The 14881-nt window shown below is 29.8% G+C and overlaps 2 protein-coding genes across 2 annotated transcripts; one reads left to right on the top strand and one right to left on the bottom strand.

Annotated features, from left to right (window-relative positions):
• Positions 1-335: 335 nt before the first annotated feature.
• Positions 336-4112, bottom strand: Droj2 (DnaJ heat shock protein family (Hsp40) member A4-like). The gene is made up of 7 exons (XM_015517645.2): positions 3923-4112; positions 2157-2316; positions 1552-2040; positions 1340-1494; positions 1119-1237; positions 887-1052; positions 336-767 (listed from the first exon to the last, which is right to left on the bottom strand). The coding sequence occupies exons 2-7, from the start codon at positions 2286-2288 to the stop codon at positions 623-625; spliced, it is 1206 nt and encodes a 401-aa protein (XP_015373131.1). The 5' UTR covers positions 2289-2316; positions 3923-4112; the 3' UTR covers positions 336-622.
• A 6109-nt stretch (positions 4113-10221) lies between these two features.
• DCTN4-p62 (dynactin subunit 4) lies at positions 10222-14246 on the top strand. The gene is made up of 2 exons (XM_089219348.1): positions 10222-10494; positions 12215-14246. Exon 2 carries the CDS (start codon positions 12234-12236, stop codon positions 13638-13640), a length of 1407 nt encoding a protein of 468 aa, XP_089075474.1. The 5' UTR covers positions 10222-10494; positions 12215-12233; the 3' UTR covers positions 13641-14246.
• Positions 14247-14881: the final 635 nt, after the last annotated feature.

The raw sequence follows: 14881 nt of genomic DNA, 5'->3' as shown, positions 1-14881 counted from the left end.
ATATATTAAAAATATTTCTAGGAGAAAAAAATCACAATTCCAAGGAAGTTAATCTCAAATAGACTTCATCACTTCATTAGATCAATTAGTGAGTTAAATAGGTAAAAATAAGTTTAAGACACAGATAATGCACGTGTAGTAGTCAAAAACAAAGAATCAAGTTCTTACCATTAGCCTTAATAAAAACAAATGGAAACTTTAAACAATACATTACTACCAATTAAAAGAAACAAATTCTCAAATTATAATCTGATGATAATTTAAGACAAAACATATAGGAAATAATGACCAAACACAACTGTTGGGCCCTAGGATAAAGAATTAATACAAAATAGTTATTCTGTGTAAAATAGAAATGATTATCATTTTTTATAAAATAAAAAATAAGTAACACTAAAAATGGAGTGTACTAATGTATTGATCAGCAGAAAGCAATTAAATTAAATGTATCCTTTAACTTTTGAATAAAATAAAAAAAGAGTAAATATATCAGGAAATCCTGTATCAGAAGTCTAAATTTTTATACAGATTATCAAATTTTGTTTGCTCGGTGTCTTATTACGGAATGAGTACAGATTACTCAGTACTGTATAATATATTATGGATTTTAGAAGTGAAATCATTAGTGTGAAGCACATTGAACATTTCGAGTGGGTCCATCTTCATCATTATAAGCTTCACGTCTAGATTGTCTCCTAGAGTCATATTCTGGATCCATCTCTACAAGAGATACTTCTTCAGCATTCTCCGGAATAGTTTCGGCCGGTCTATAAAATTAAAAACAAAACATATTTTAGTTTAAATTATAACCTAAGTATTAGATATTAAGTGAGATTGGCCAAGCTAAAAGATGCAAAAATCCTTAAATTTTAAAGTTATTACTTACCTAGGAGGAAGACACGATTCAAGCAGAGGCACCTTTGTAGGCGACAAACTTTCGGGGAAATTAACCAGGAACTGAATGATCATACGACCTTTTTCAAATGGGCTCTTATACTGAGGCATACCTTCACCGACAATACATTTAACATCACCGTGTTTCAAAACTTCACCTACAATTTATTTATCCACATTATTAATTCTCTTCAATTATTACTTAAATAATATTTTTACTTTACCTGCAACAGCAGAAATAACCAAAGAACGGTCATCTAAAGTCTTTATCACTTTCTGGAATCCACACAATGCCTCAACTAATTCAATTTCTAAGCGAAGAATCAAATCACTTCCATTTCTCCTACAAATACAACAATAATGAATAATAGTACAATATATTTTCTAAGAATTAACGCAAATACTTTTGTTCACCATTGAATATAAATACAAAATTGTGGCTTACTTATATAAACGGTGTTCTTTTTCATCCAATACAATAATTATATCACCAGGTTCAAGTCCAGGTTCTTGATCACCTTCTCCATTGAATGTTATTTTTTGTCCATCAACCATGCCTTTATCTACATTTACTTCCAAAATCTTTCTTTCACGAGAAACCTAAATTGATCAACAATTAATTATTATGTCGATAGATTCAGTTTTAAATCAATTTACCTTTTTTCCATTACAACTCCTACATCTATCTTTAGGATTGATGCGTTCACCCTGTCCACGACATTCACTGCACATAGACTGCACTTGTTGTATCATACCAGGTCCCAACTGATGAATTTGAACCTGAATTCCACTGCCTTGACATCCTGGACATTGCTCTACTGCTCCTTTTTTACCACCTCTACCTTCACATTTGTCACAGATAACATTTTTTTCTAATGCTAATTTTCGTACACAGCCGTTGTACAAATCCTCAAGAGAAACACTCAATTGATGAACAACATCTTTGCCTTTCTGAGGTCCATGGCGGCCACCACGACCACGACCACCTCCACCAAATTGACCAAAGAACATGTCAAACAGATCCATAGGTGAAGAGAAGGAATTGCCCACTCCACCCTCTTTAAGTGCTTGTTCGCCACCTTGGTCATATAAACGACGTTTTTCAGGTGTGGTTAATACTTCATATGCTTGAGAAATTTGTTTGAACTAAAATTCAGAAATAATTAACATTAGATAAAAATAATAAAAAAAATAGAATAAGTAGGTACTAACTAATGCAAATATTTATTTTGAATAAAAATCAAGAATTCATAATGTATTACCTTTTCACCCTCATTTGGGTTTTTGTCAGGATGATACTTCAGAGCCAATTTTCTATATGCTTTTTTAAGCTCGTCATTCCCACAGTTAGGTTTGACACCTAAAATATCGTAGTAAGTTGTTTCTTTAACCATTTTTACAGTTAGGTCCAACTATATAAATCTGAAAACAAAATACCATAAAAATTAGTTGCATTTCTAATATTTAGGAAGTACATAGCAATTGATTCAATGTCTCATGGTCACTAAATCAAGGTATAAATAAATAAGGTAATAAATTATCTTACAAAACAATTAATTTTTGAATTCATAGAAAAAAACATAGCGTAACAAAGTAAAAGAAGCTAATATGAATATTTTAGTAATAAATGTTATTATTAGTTTCCATGTTGTATAAATTATAGGTCACCGAAAACAATTGTGATTGTTCCATGATTCTATATTATACGCAATTCATAAATTATAATTACAAATTACAATAATATACTCTAAAAATAATTTTGAAAAGACGTAACTAATTGTTGATTAAATTAACTAATTATATTCCTTCTCGAATTATATATTCCAGAAAATTAGAAAAATAAATTAAATCATAGATATTTAATAAATATTTTAGGTAAATATTTATTATATATCAGCATATTTCTGTAACCTACCCCTCATTATCGAAAATATTATGTTTTTATGCTTGCTAACCTAATAAATATCTTAAAGTAAAGGTGCATCATACATAATTACATGTTATGGGCAAGAACTATACTAAGCATTAACATATAAAAGAAAATAGTTATATCCTCGGTTATATCAGAAATACAATCAAAAATCAAAATTTAAAGCAGGATTTACATTTTTGACCAGCCAACATTAATACTCAATAATTTCATCGGTTATAAGACAAATATAGGTCCAGCCTATATATATATGGTGCATTATTTGAATTATATATATATAACTGAGTATAAAACTATTATATAAACAGAACTGTAGTACCTATCATAATGCAATAAGCGAAAGATTATTTTATCATCTGAAAAATTGTATATACCTAGATACCAACCACCAAAATTATAACACAGGTACAAGTATATACATTCAGGTAAACAATATTATTCAATTATAACATGCAGATTTGATAATCCAAAATCATAAAATTACTCTCATCATAGTTCACGAGTATCACTTCAATGAGACCAATAAAATTAAAGTTCACAGGGCTACTTATTTACTTTTCTAAGTCCATATCGAATTAAAATTTCAGTAATAAGATTTCGTCCACCCGGAAATACGCGCCCGCACGCACCAACACACACACACAAGTATATCATTATTCATTATACGATCGCACTAGTGTGTATATAATGCGCATTTATATCTACACAAAATCGCTTACACGCAATATAAATGATCTCCTACAGAAAATACTTCCGACGGAATCGTTTCAGCCCAGCAGAGCTCGGAAATTCGGGATGATACGTAGACCAAAATCAAAACCACGCCGCACCGAATTCAAACACACCAAACAATGGCGAATTTCTCAAATCACAATTGGTTTTGGGACTTAAACGACGATCGAGTATGTATTACATAAAACCATAAATTTTCGGGACCGCGGCCAGTCCGATCGATACTCGATAATACGCAAAAATCACAGTTCACGGTCATCGAGAACGGCGGGGGAAGGCAGCACCCCAGACCCTAGACAATGGCGATACATACGCCGATCCCACATCGTCGAACGAGTTGGTCGTTTTAACCCTAGAGGTACTCACCTTGTTGGAGCTGTGATACCGGACTACAAATATGAGAGTTTCTTAAGTATCTAGTTCTGCTGAGAACGTCCACAGTCTTTCAGTTTTGATATCTGATGATGATCGTCGTTAGCACGCGAAACAGGTGACGCGCGTCAGACAATACACAACTGCGTAGCTACGAATGCGAATCGTGAAAGGCCGACACGAACGTTTTATCGAGTACGGAATGAGTATGTAGTTTCTAGAACGTTCGTGCGGCGGCGGTGGTCGCGTTTGAACGATCTCTCGCACACAACACGCAAACTCATACTCCTTGACATCCGCCGAACGCTATCCGGACGCACGCTGGTGTTCCCTCGAATTGGATGCACTGCGAGGCAAGCCGACGGTACAAGTTACTACTTACTTACTAGTTTACTACGACTAATTACAATGCTACAAAACACATAATACTGTTTGTCGACCGGTGTCCGGTACTATAGAGTTAGAGTATTACCATTGATTATAAATATAGTATATATTATTTATAATCAATGGTATTACTGAACTATGACCGGTACTCTGATATCACTGTTCGACTTTCGAATCGATATTATGAGCACAGAATAGATGAAAGATGAGTATTGAGTATGACACATTGACACTGCGATATGCGCTGCACACGGTTATTACTTTATAGACAACAGTTAATATTATTTATTATTATTCTTTGATCTATGATTATATACAGCCGCCGCGTACTACATAGTACATACAGCATATGGCAATAGATCAAACACTGTCTCGTAATTGTGTATTAAATTATAAATCAGGGCCCCCACATGAGTGGGTGGGTCGAAAACTCAGAAGGACCCATGGCACTGGGGCCTGCAAGTCCTGATTTAATAAAATTAAGGCCAAGTGCACAAATCTCTTTAGGCCCTCCAAGCAGTCCAAGCCAAAAAAATGTTCTAGAAAAAATCTACATAAAGAGGGGGGGGAATGTTGATAATAAAATAAATATTTATATGTTAAAAGTGTTAAATACCTATCTCAAACTTCATAAAACATTTGTACATTGATTTAAATACAATTAAGTTAGGTACTTGGTCTAGTAAATTAAGGACAATAAAAAGATAATACTAATTAAATAATATAACAAGATGGTAATATCACCAATATATTATGGTAAAGCAATCAGTGACGTGCAAACAAAATTAGAGACGTGTTTAGGAATTTTGCGCCCCAGGTAAGAAAGAAAAACGCCCCCTTCCAACCTAAATTTCTTTAGCAATAGGTCTATTTGTAAAAAAACATGATACCTAGTTTATTAGTATCTGAAGGTCTTTATTTTTTTATCACCCAAATGACCAGGATACCGTATTCAATCAAAATGCTCTCCAAAATTAAGCACCCTAAATACGTCACTGATCACAACGCTAACATATACGACAACATTGAATTTCAATAACTATATTAGTTTATTTATAACATTTAATGTTTTTCCGTATTAATTTCCATAAATAACTGATTGAAGCATATATAGGTATTAGGTATAATATTGTCAAAATCAAATGAAATATAAACCAGTAGGTAGTTCAAAAAATGGTAATTGTGTGAGCAAAATGCACCAACGACGGGAATTAATCTGTAAAAATTAGGCTTGAAGAAATCTATAAATAGTTATTAGGTATCAAAATATATTTCCAATGTTCAAACAATTTTCTAATATTATTATTTTAATATCTTGTGATGGTAACTGATTAGCACTGGGGTTTGGAATGACAAAAATAACTAAAATTCAACTGACAATTTAATGATAAAAATAAACTGAACTACCTGAACATTGACAAATGACAGTTGGTGTTATTACATTTTATAAAATATATTTTTGTGGAATTAATTGAAAATAATAATTTTCTAAAATTTACAAAGACCGGAGATATTGGGGCCCAGCGTTCAAATAAATAATTACTTCAATATATATTTTAAAACAGGTTTCAAAATTAATTGTTATTTAAGAGGGGCCAGGATTTAGTTCTGTACCAGGGACAAAAATGTTATGTGAGGCCATGAGGGACCTAAAAACTAGTAGTTCCGTCAATCAGATTATTTCTCATTGGTAAATTATTATTGATATTTGATATTAATAAATGAATTATTAAACTTTTTGAAAATAATATCATTCTTGATTAATAAATATTAAATACTATGAGATGTATAACATTCACGTTATAGTCAATAAACGTAAATAGCCTGTAGATAAATATAATCCGATAATGATTCGTAAATTATATAATAAGGACTAAAGGAGTATATAATGAATATACGACTTCTCAGTTTTACTTATCTGTGGACCCATCAACGATTGATTAAAGCGGGGCCATAGGTGTAATTTAATTTAAAATTATAGGGATGCTAGATTTATGTCGACTAAAATGGTCAATGGGGGGGGGGCTTTACCCCTCTCATATACCATCATCGGACTAACTTTTAAGGACCATGCAAACTTTTATATCAATTTTTCATTAAAAACCCTTATCAAGTAGGTAACATGAATTAAGGTATCTACTTGGCTACTTCTAATGATTTAATTTTAAAATGTAAAGATTTTTATTTGATCCAGAAGTGTGTGCCCCTTGCATCAGTTGGACTAGTTGGAGCACATATTAAATATTTTTAAAAATTTATTCCTGTCAAGAGTTAATTAAAATGTATCAATGCAAAGTATACGTAATTTGTAAATTTAAACAACATTAATTTTTTAATCGGATATTATTATGTATTTATATATTATATATTATCTAAAATCGGAAGTACTTACATTTTTTTCATGCTTTTAGCTATTTCAACTCCACTAATTGATTTTAAATATTTTGATCTTATGACTTAAATGCATACACGTGAGGTATTTTGGTTGCTTAATATGTGTGATGCAATTGATTCTAATAAGTAGAATACACAATATATACAATAATGATAATTTATTTTACCACTCCCGCAAAGATGAGCAGTGACCGAAAGAAACAAAATAATTGCCTAAACATAACTCCTTAAAAATAAAATGTTCGCGGAGCTTTAATCTTAATAATTTTAACTATTAGTTGTCACCTAATACCTATACATTATAATATTATAGTATAATATTATTAATCTTTTGAAAATGATTAAGACTTAGAAATAAATGTATCCTATAATGTCTATGACTCAATATTATTAACATTTAGCAGTAAAAAGTCGATGATGTTAAAAGAAATTTGAGATTGCAAAGCTACATACCACATCACCTAATTCTAGACTAGAACTTGACACCCACTTATATTTAAAACTGAAATAATGTAATGATATTACCATTATTATTATTCACTATACAATTGTGTACACCGAGTATTATCCGTAGTTTATATTATAATAACGTAGGTACCGAAAATCGATACCTCTAAATCATAACACGCTATTACGGACTATGGTCGTAAAAAAATTTCCACAATACCAGGGCCGTTCAAAGGAGGGGAGCAACAGGGCTATTTTGTTCCAAACCCCAATTTTGGAATATTTTTAAGGGGCTCCCTTAGAATTTTTATGTATGATTATAGTTATTAATAATAATGGACTGTCATCGTTATTGAGCTATTTCTTGGCAAAAGACTAAAATGTCTGGATTGAAATTTCAGTAAATATAATACAAATTATTTTCGTTGAGTCGGCTAGATATATATTATGTAATACGTAATAAACTTATAACTAATACTCCTATAATCTATATTGCCTTGCGGCTAGATTGAGATTATGAGGGTCAATTTCCTATAGTAGGTGACGGGCAGACGATATTTTTAGACGTAAACATTGAACATTTATAATTAGGGATCTATACATAAATTGTAGTTTTAGTAAATTTAGTAATACGAAGAAGTTATTAATGTAATGCTAAATGCAGTATAATATTAATTTTAAATGAGCTTGATTGATTTGAAAAAAATAAATTTGCAAGAATTTTGTTAACCTTAGGATTATTTTGTTTATTAAACCGAATTATGATAGTCGCAAGGTTCCCACATTAATTTTCCCTGGGCCTCAACAAATCTTCAGACGGCCTGCATCAAGAAATTACATTGTGTGTAGTACGAAATTCCAAGAGTGTTAAAAGAAATTAAAAAGTGTTTAATGGTGTATAATAACTAGTATTTTTTTTTTTTACAGAAAAGATACTTATGTTGAAAATCTAGGCGTCATCACCACTATTGATCATTTCTCTGAATACTGAAAGAGTGATATCGGGTATATCTTAGATATTTTTGTATAGAAACTACCAATTAGTAATATACACAGTGATCTCACCAACCTCTACGACTTGTCTTCCGATCACACCCCAATAATCCTCAAAAAAGGAAACTCTCACACTCGGTCAAACAAATTGGTCTATTTTCAAAAACATTTTTAATGACGACATATAACTTAACGTTTCCCTAAAATCAATCGATGAAATCAACAACGCTGTTAATCACCTTACAACCTCGATACAAAAAGCCGCACTAGCAGCTGTAAAACCTCAATCACACAAAAACACAAAAAACCAAACTCCTCCTCATATACAAGCTTTACTTATCGAGAAACGTAGAACTAGGGCACACTGGCAAAACTTTAGGTATCCCAATGACAAGACCAAACTCAACAAACTAAATATCCAAATAAAAATGGAAATCCAAAATTATAAAAATCAATCATACAACACCTGTGTAGAATCTTTAACTACTAAAAATATGTCTCTGTGGAAAGCAACAAAAAACATTCTACGAATAAACCAACCCACTCCCCCTCTTAGAAAAGAAGACAATTCATGGGCCATTACCGACACCGACAAATCTAATATTCTAGCTCAGCACCTAAAAAACTGCTTCTGTCTTCATGATATTCAACCCAGTCCCACTCAACTGAAAATAGTTGAAAACTACCTTGAATCTCCTCTCCCAATGTCTCTGCCAGCTAAAGCCACATCCCTGAAGAAATAAACAATATAATAAAAAAAATCCCTATCAAAAAATCCCCAGGTCACGAACTAATTACCAACTTTATAGTAAAAAACCTACCACGCAAAGTCATAATTTATTTATCCTACTTATTTAATGCACTGTTTAGATTATCATACTTTCCTAGGGCCTGGAAACACTTTATCATAATTCTTATTTTCAAACCAAACAAACCACCCGAAAATCCGGAATCATACAGAACAATTAGCCTTCTCCCCGCCATATCAAAATTGTTTGAAAAAAATGTATTAAAAAGGCTCCTCTCCATTGCCAACAATGCCAATATCATCCCGCACACACAATTTGGTTTCAGAGCCCACCACTCAACCATTCACCAACTACACCGCACTGTCGATCATATCTCCAACGCTCTGGAAAAAAAGAATTCTGCCCCACCATTTTCCTCGACGTCTTCCAGGCCTTAGACCCCTTTTAAAATTTAAACTATCCCTAACAAACAAGGTGACAATATATAAAGCGATAATCCGACCGGTCTAGCTGTATGACATTCAGCTATGGGGGTCTTCAAAGCCCTTTAGTAAGTATTTATAGTTGTGAATAGTGATGAGGAGAGATAATTTGTAAGTATTTAATATAACATTAATATTTAATACTGAAGAATACATCATAATTTAATTTAAAATACAGTGGGTAATAAAAAGAAAAATTCTCTACCCTTGGGCTTTTCAATAATTTATTGATAATTGATATAATATATTAAATTTATATTTAATAAGTTATTACTTATTTATGAAATAACATGTATTTTAATCGGTGTTAATTCGAAAATACTTTACGGTGGTTGAAAGCAGCGTAGAAACTCAAAATCTTGACAAAATTAATTCTTCATTAGAGAATCTTAATTTATTTAATTTTGAACCTAATAATATTTGAGTTGATCGACTATTTTCTAGGTAACCTATTGGCTATTGTGGGAAATGGGAATGGATTTTTGGTTTTTCTATATTTTATAATATTTTAAGAACCTTATTAAAATATAATATAATATTAATATATCTGATGATAAGTACTAAAGTACTTATTTTACTCGAAAATAGATAAGTAGTAAGTACATAAAAACAAAATTATAGCGAAAAATGTATTTTAGATTTCAACAATTGGTAACACTATTCAACCGATTTTATATAATCTGTTAACGGCTTCGATAGAAACATTATTATATTTACACTTGTATTATTTTTTATTTTAAGTGTGTATCACGATAAGGATATTATCTTAAATTGTAGTGTATGTTAAATAATAATAATATTTATAACTATTTAATAATTATTTTTTTTCTTATTTTTTTATATTCTTTAACTCGATGGCTTAGAATTTTTGGAGGGCCATTCTGTAGAATATTTCATGGTCTTTGATTAATATTCTGTGATAAAATAGAGATATCTGTAATCACTTAACAGTTATCAATTAATCACGATTTATTTTTCATGGAGTCATAGAGAATTCAACGTTTTGAGGTTTTGACTGTTTTGAGTGGTTCTGGAGTGTAGTCAAATTTTTCTAATTTTTGACGTTTCGGTATTCATCTCTGCAAGTTCTGATCAAATTTTATTTTATTTAAAAGTAAGTTCTTATATAATTGTATAAATTGTTAATTTCATTAAGTATACCACCTTGTATGTATTATGTACTTTTCATGCAGTAAAAAATATTCATTATTTATCTTTTTCATTAATAAACATATTGTGAACCATACATAACTGCTAAATTGAATAAACCTTACAATAACTTTATATTAATAAATAATTGTAATTTAATACATTATTTTTTAAAATCAAATTAAAATTCATTCCTCAAATCTTTCTGTTACATACTGATCCCTGACTCTGTAGTATAGTGTGGTGTCTATAGGTAATATTAGTCTATAAGTTGTGTATTTTCCTTGTAAGATAAAAAAAAATCAAAAGTTGTGTTGAGTATGCAGGATCTTATTTGACCTACAAACTTGCAAATGCTTTGTCATTCACTTCCTTTTTAGACTACCATAAAATCTGTATCAATTTAAAACTTAATATTATTACAAAAAATAACTCTACAACATATCCATTAACTATAAGAATGAAAATTTGAAAAGCTCAAGACATTTTTAACTTTAAATACTTGAGCTTGATTATCAAAGAAGGAAATATATTTTTTTTATCTAATAACTAGGGCTATGAATTTAATGTATTGTTAAACTTATAAATAAATGGATGTAAAACTAAAAATGCTGTTAGAAATCCAAGGAATATGCTTAACATTTTTAAAAACTAGATAATAAAAATCTAATCAAAATCAAAATTTTTAGTATGTAATAAAAATTTTGGTAACCTAACCTAACCTACTTAAAAAAAAAACAAATTGGTTAAGTTTAATGGTATTACAACCTAGATTAAAGTATTCTTTTCATCCCAAATTGTATCTCTTCAAACCCTGCATGCTCTGTTGCTCCACATATTCAAATAAGTTTAGACATTACTTCAGAATTACAACAATTCTAATTATTCTATTTCAATTAAAATATTTAATAGGTACATTTAAAGCCATATACCTGTATAATTACTTTCATTGATTGTATTATATCAAGTATAATATTCTTTGTTTAATGGAAAACTTAAATTGTTGTTTGTTCATCATTAATGTTCCCACCTTCTTCAATGCTTAATACAAGGATTTCATTGTAGAAATAATATTTTTTTAGGTTTTAATAAAAGTTCAAATCTACAAGTTTAAAAAAAAAATTCTGAAGTGTTGCATTAAATTTACAGCTACATAAATATGGATCATGTAGATTTAAGCTTATAACAATACATTGTAAATGTTTTACATAATTAATTAAATATTAGGTTATTAAATCAGTCAAATTACTACCTTTGACATTTTTATTGTTTAGGTTATGCAAATGTCTACTCAGGGGCGTCATTTAGGGTAGTGGCAGGGTGTGCGGTTGCACCTCTTACTTTTAGAATGTTACAATTGGCCTGCGCCTTGCTGAAGCCTAAAATAATGCACGAGCCACGAATGCACAATTATTTATATGATTAAAATCAAATTGTAATAACAATAACCGGTTTATAATGTATGAAAATAATTGAATGCAGGAATATACATATACTTATGTATATCTATTTTTATATGGCCTGGTGAAATTTCAAAATGGCCTGCTTGAAACTTGGCACACCCGAAAGAAAACCTGAAATGACGTCCCTATGCCTACTAATTAATAAAAAAAGTTGTTAAATTTTATTATTTGACATTGCTTTATAATTTATATAATCTTAACTTTTATGATATTATTTTTCAGAAATATAAGCTCAGCTGAAATGGCTTCATATATGTTTCAAAAAACTATTACATCAATTTGTACATGTGGCTTACAGAAACTTTTACCTGACCTATTTTTCTGTCGTCATTGTATAACCCTTCGCTGTGACTTCTGTGTAAGTCATGAAATTGACACAACTTACTGTCCTCACTGTTTTGAGAATCTATCTTCAACAGAAGCCAAACATAAGAAAAACCGATGTGCTTCTTGTCTAGAGTGCCCACGCTGTTTTAATACTCTTTCAACACGTTCATATTCTCGAACACCTGAACCTAAAAAACCACCTCAAAAAATGTATTACTTACTTTGTTTATTTTGTAACTGGCGATCACATGAGCCAAACATACCTGATCAGCCAACTTCATCAGGCAATTGGCCAGTAAACAAAAATCCACATGATGGTCGTATTCTGGATTTAATCAATTATTACAAATCTGTTTCTTTAAAAGAAGTATTTGATAAGCAAAAAAGGAATACCAAACATTATGGTCGTAATTATATGCACTTTTTGGAAAAATTTGGTTTGAATGCAATGATGGCACGGAAAAAAGTAGGATTTCCAAATTTTCATACAGATGGTTCTGGCTTTAGTACTTCAGAAATAAGTCCAGCTGAAGCTATTGAAAATGTTCCTGAATTATCTGCAAACACATTTGAAGATATCATAGATTTGAAACAAATTTCAACTTTAGAACAACGTTTTGCAACTCCTGAACTTCAAGCGGAAAATACTGATGATCTGTTTCCAATTCGTAAACATCTTCGAGTAAAGCATTCTTTACGTTGTCGTGTATGTGAACATAACGTTGTTAAACCAGAATATAATGCTGTAAAGTTTAAAATTAAACACTTAGCTTATTATTATGTCCCAGAAATAAAAATAATCAAATGTGAACCATTAAAAGCTGGTAAATGGAGTTCCTTGGTACTTAAGTTATGTAATCCAGCACAAGCATCTACAGCTGTATGTTTTGAAAAATTAGATTTAAATGCTATAAACGTAATAAGAGAGCCAAGGCAACTGGAAGGGGAAGATCTAATAGCAACTCCTAAGCAATTGCCTGAACCAATTCCCATTGTATTAGAATTACAAGGCGATATTAGAGTTCCTGAAGGTGAAATAAAAATTGCTGCTAGAGATGATACAGCTGAATATGATGATACAAATGAAGTTAATACAGATAACGATGACCCAAAATATGTTTATTGGAGGAAAGGCAATAAAGTCGCTTTAAAATTTGAAGTAAAGCCTTATGAAAATGTTAAAATAAATGAAAATGTACAATTAGGGTTTGTTATGAATTTTATGTACTCGGATACCATGTTACACGTAATTAATCCAAAACAACCTCAAACTGTATTAGTGCCTATAAAAATCGTACTGAATTTGCCTAACTCTTTTTAATTTTTTATTGAAGTTAAAATAATAGTTATTACATTTGGTATTAAAAAAATAATATATAATTTTCAATGGTATAAAATTAGTTTTATAATTATAAATAATGAATATGAAAAATGTTTAGCTCTTGTTCTACTTATTCATAAAAATAATATGTATGCTATTTTAAGGATTAAATATATATATATATGTATAAATTATTAGTTAACATTGTTTACCTTTATAAATACTCTTAAAATAAAATTAGTCATTTAAAAATGAATCATAGATAACATGCACATATTATATTATATGTTGACACCTAAATTACTTTTTAAGATTATTAATATTTTATACAACCATGTTAAACTAACTATTATCTAAATTCTTATTTAATGCATTGATAATATTAATTATGAAGTAATAGTATTTTCATTTATTAGTTAAGAATAAATTGCACTGTAATAATTTGACATGCATTAAGAGGACGTGTTACCTGTATGTGATTTATCTGTCTTACAAGTGCGTGACATACCAATTTTTTATGCTCAGCAGAACATGTGTAACTCTGTTAGTTTAAAATTTAGAATGAATTAACCTCTAATAAAATTTAAAGGGTTATTATCTAGACAACCTCTTATGCTTTTTATCATATTTTAATTTTAAAGTGAGTTATGAGTATTTAAAATTTGTGAATAGTTTTTACATAGGTAATATAGTTTAATTTAATTAATACATTTTATTTTCATTAAACCTAATATTTATATTACTATTATCATTTAACTTTCGTTATACATTTAATAAGTACAACTGACAAAATATCATACACTTAAAATAAGATTTTATTATTTCACACTTATTTTATTATTTCCAGTGGTTATAAATGAAAATTGTATAAAATACGAGTTATACATAAATCAAATATCTTGGTTTACTCTAACTTGGTCAGTTTTGTAAATAGGAAAAAAAACTTGATACAAAAATGTTTTAAAAAAAATAATCTATCTGAATATGCAGAAAAAAAGTGTTTCCATTAAAAAATTAACTTGTATTGCGCATGTGCACAACAAAAATGTTAAAAATTTAAATTTATCTGATAATATGTATTTAGGTACTCCCTATTGCCTCTCTTGAAAACCCCATTTCAATACAAGGCTATCTACCTGAGATATTTAGTGTTAGCTTAAAATTGTGACCACACTATACTAAAACCTGTAAGTATTTTTTTTTTTTACTAATTGACTTATTTGTTTTATATATATTTTAAA

This window comes from Diuraphis noxia, unplaced genomic scaffold (genome assembly GCF_037042655.1).
Source record: "Diuraphis noxia isolate RWA-SAM2 unplaced genomic scaffold, SU_Dnox_SAM2 contig0002, whole genome shotgun sequence".
Classification (NCBI taxonomy): domain Eukaryota; kingdom Metazoa; phylum Arthropoda; class Insecta; order Hemiptera; family Aphididae; genus Diuraphis; species Diuraphis noxia.
Note: the sequence above shows the minus strand (reverse complement) of the source record. Positions and strands in the feature narration are given on the sequence as shown.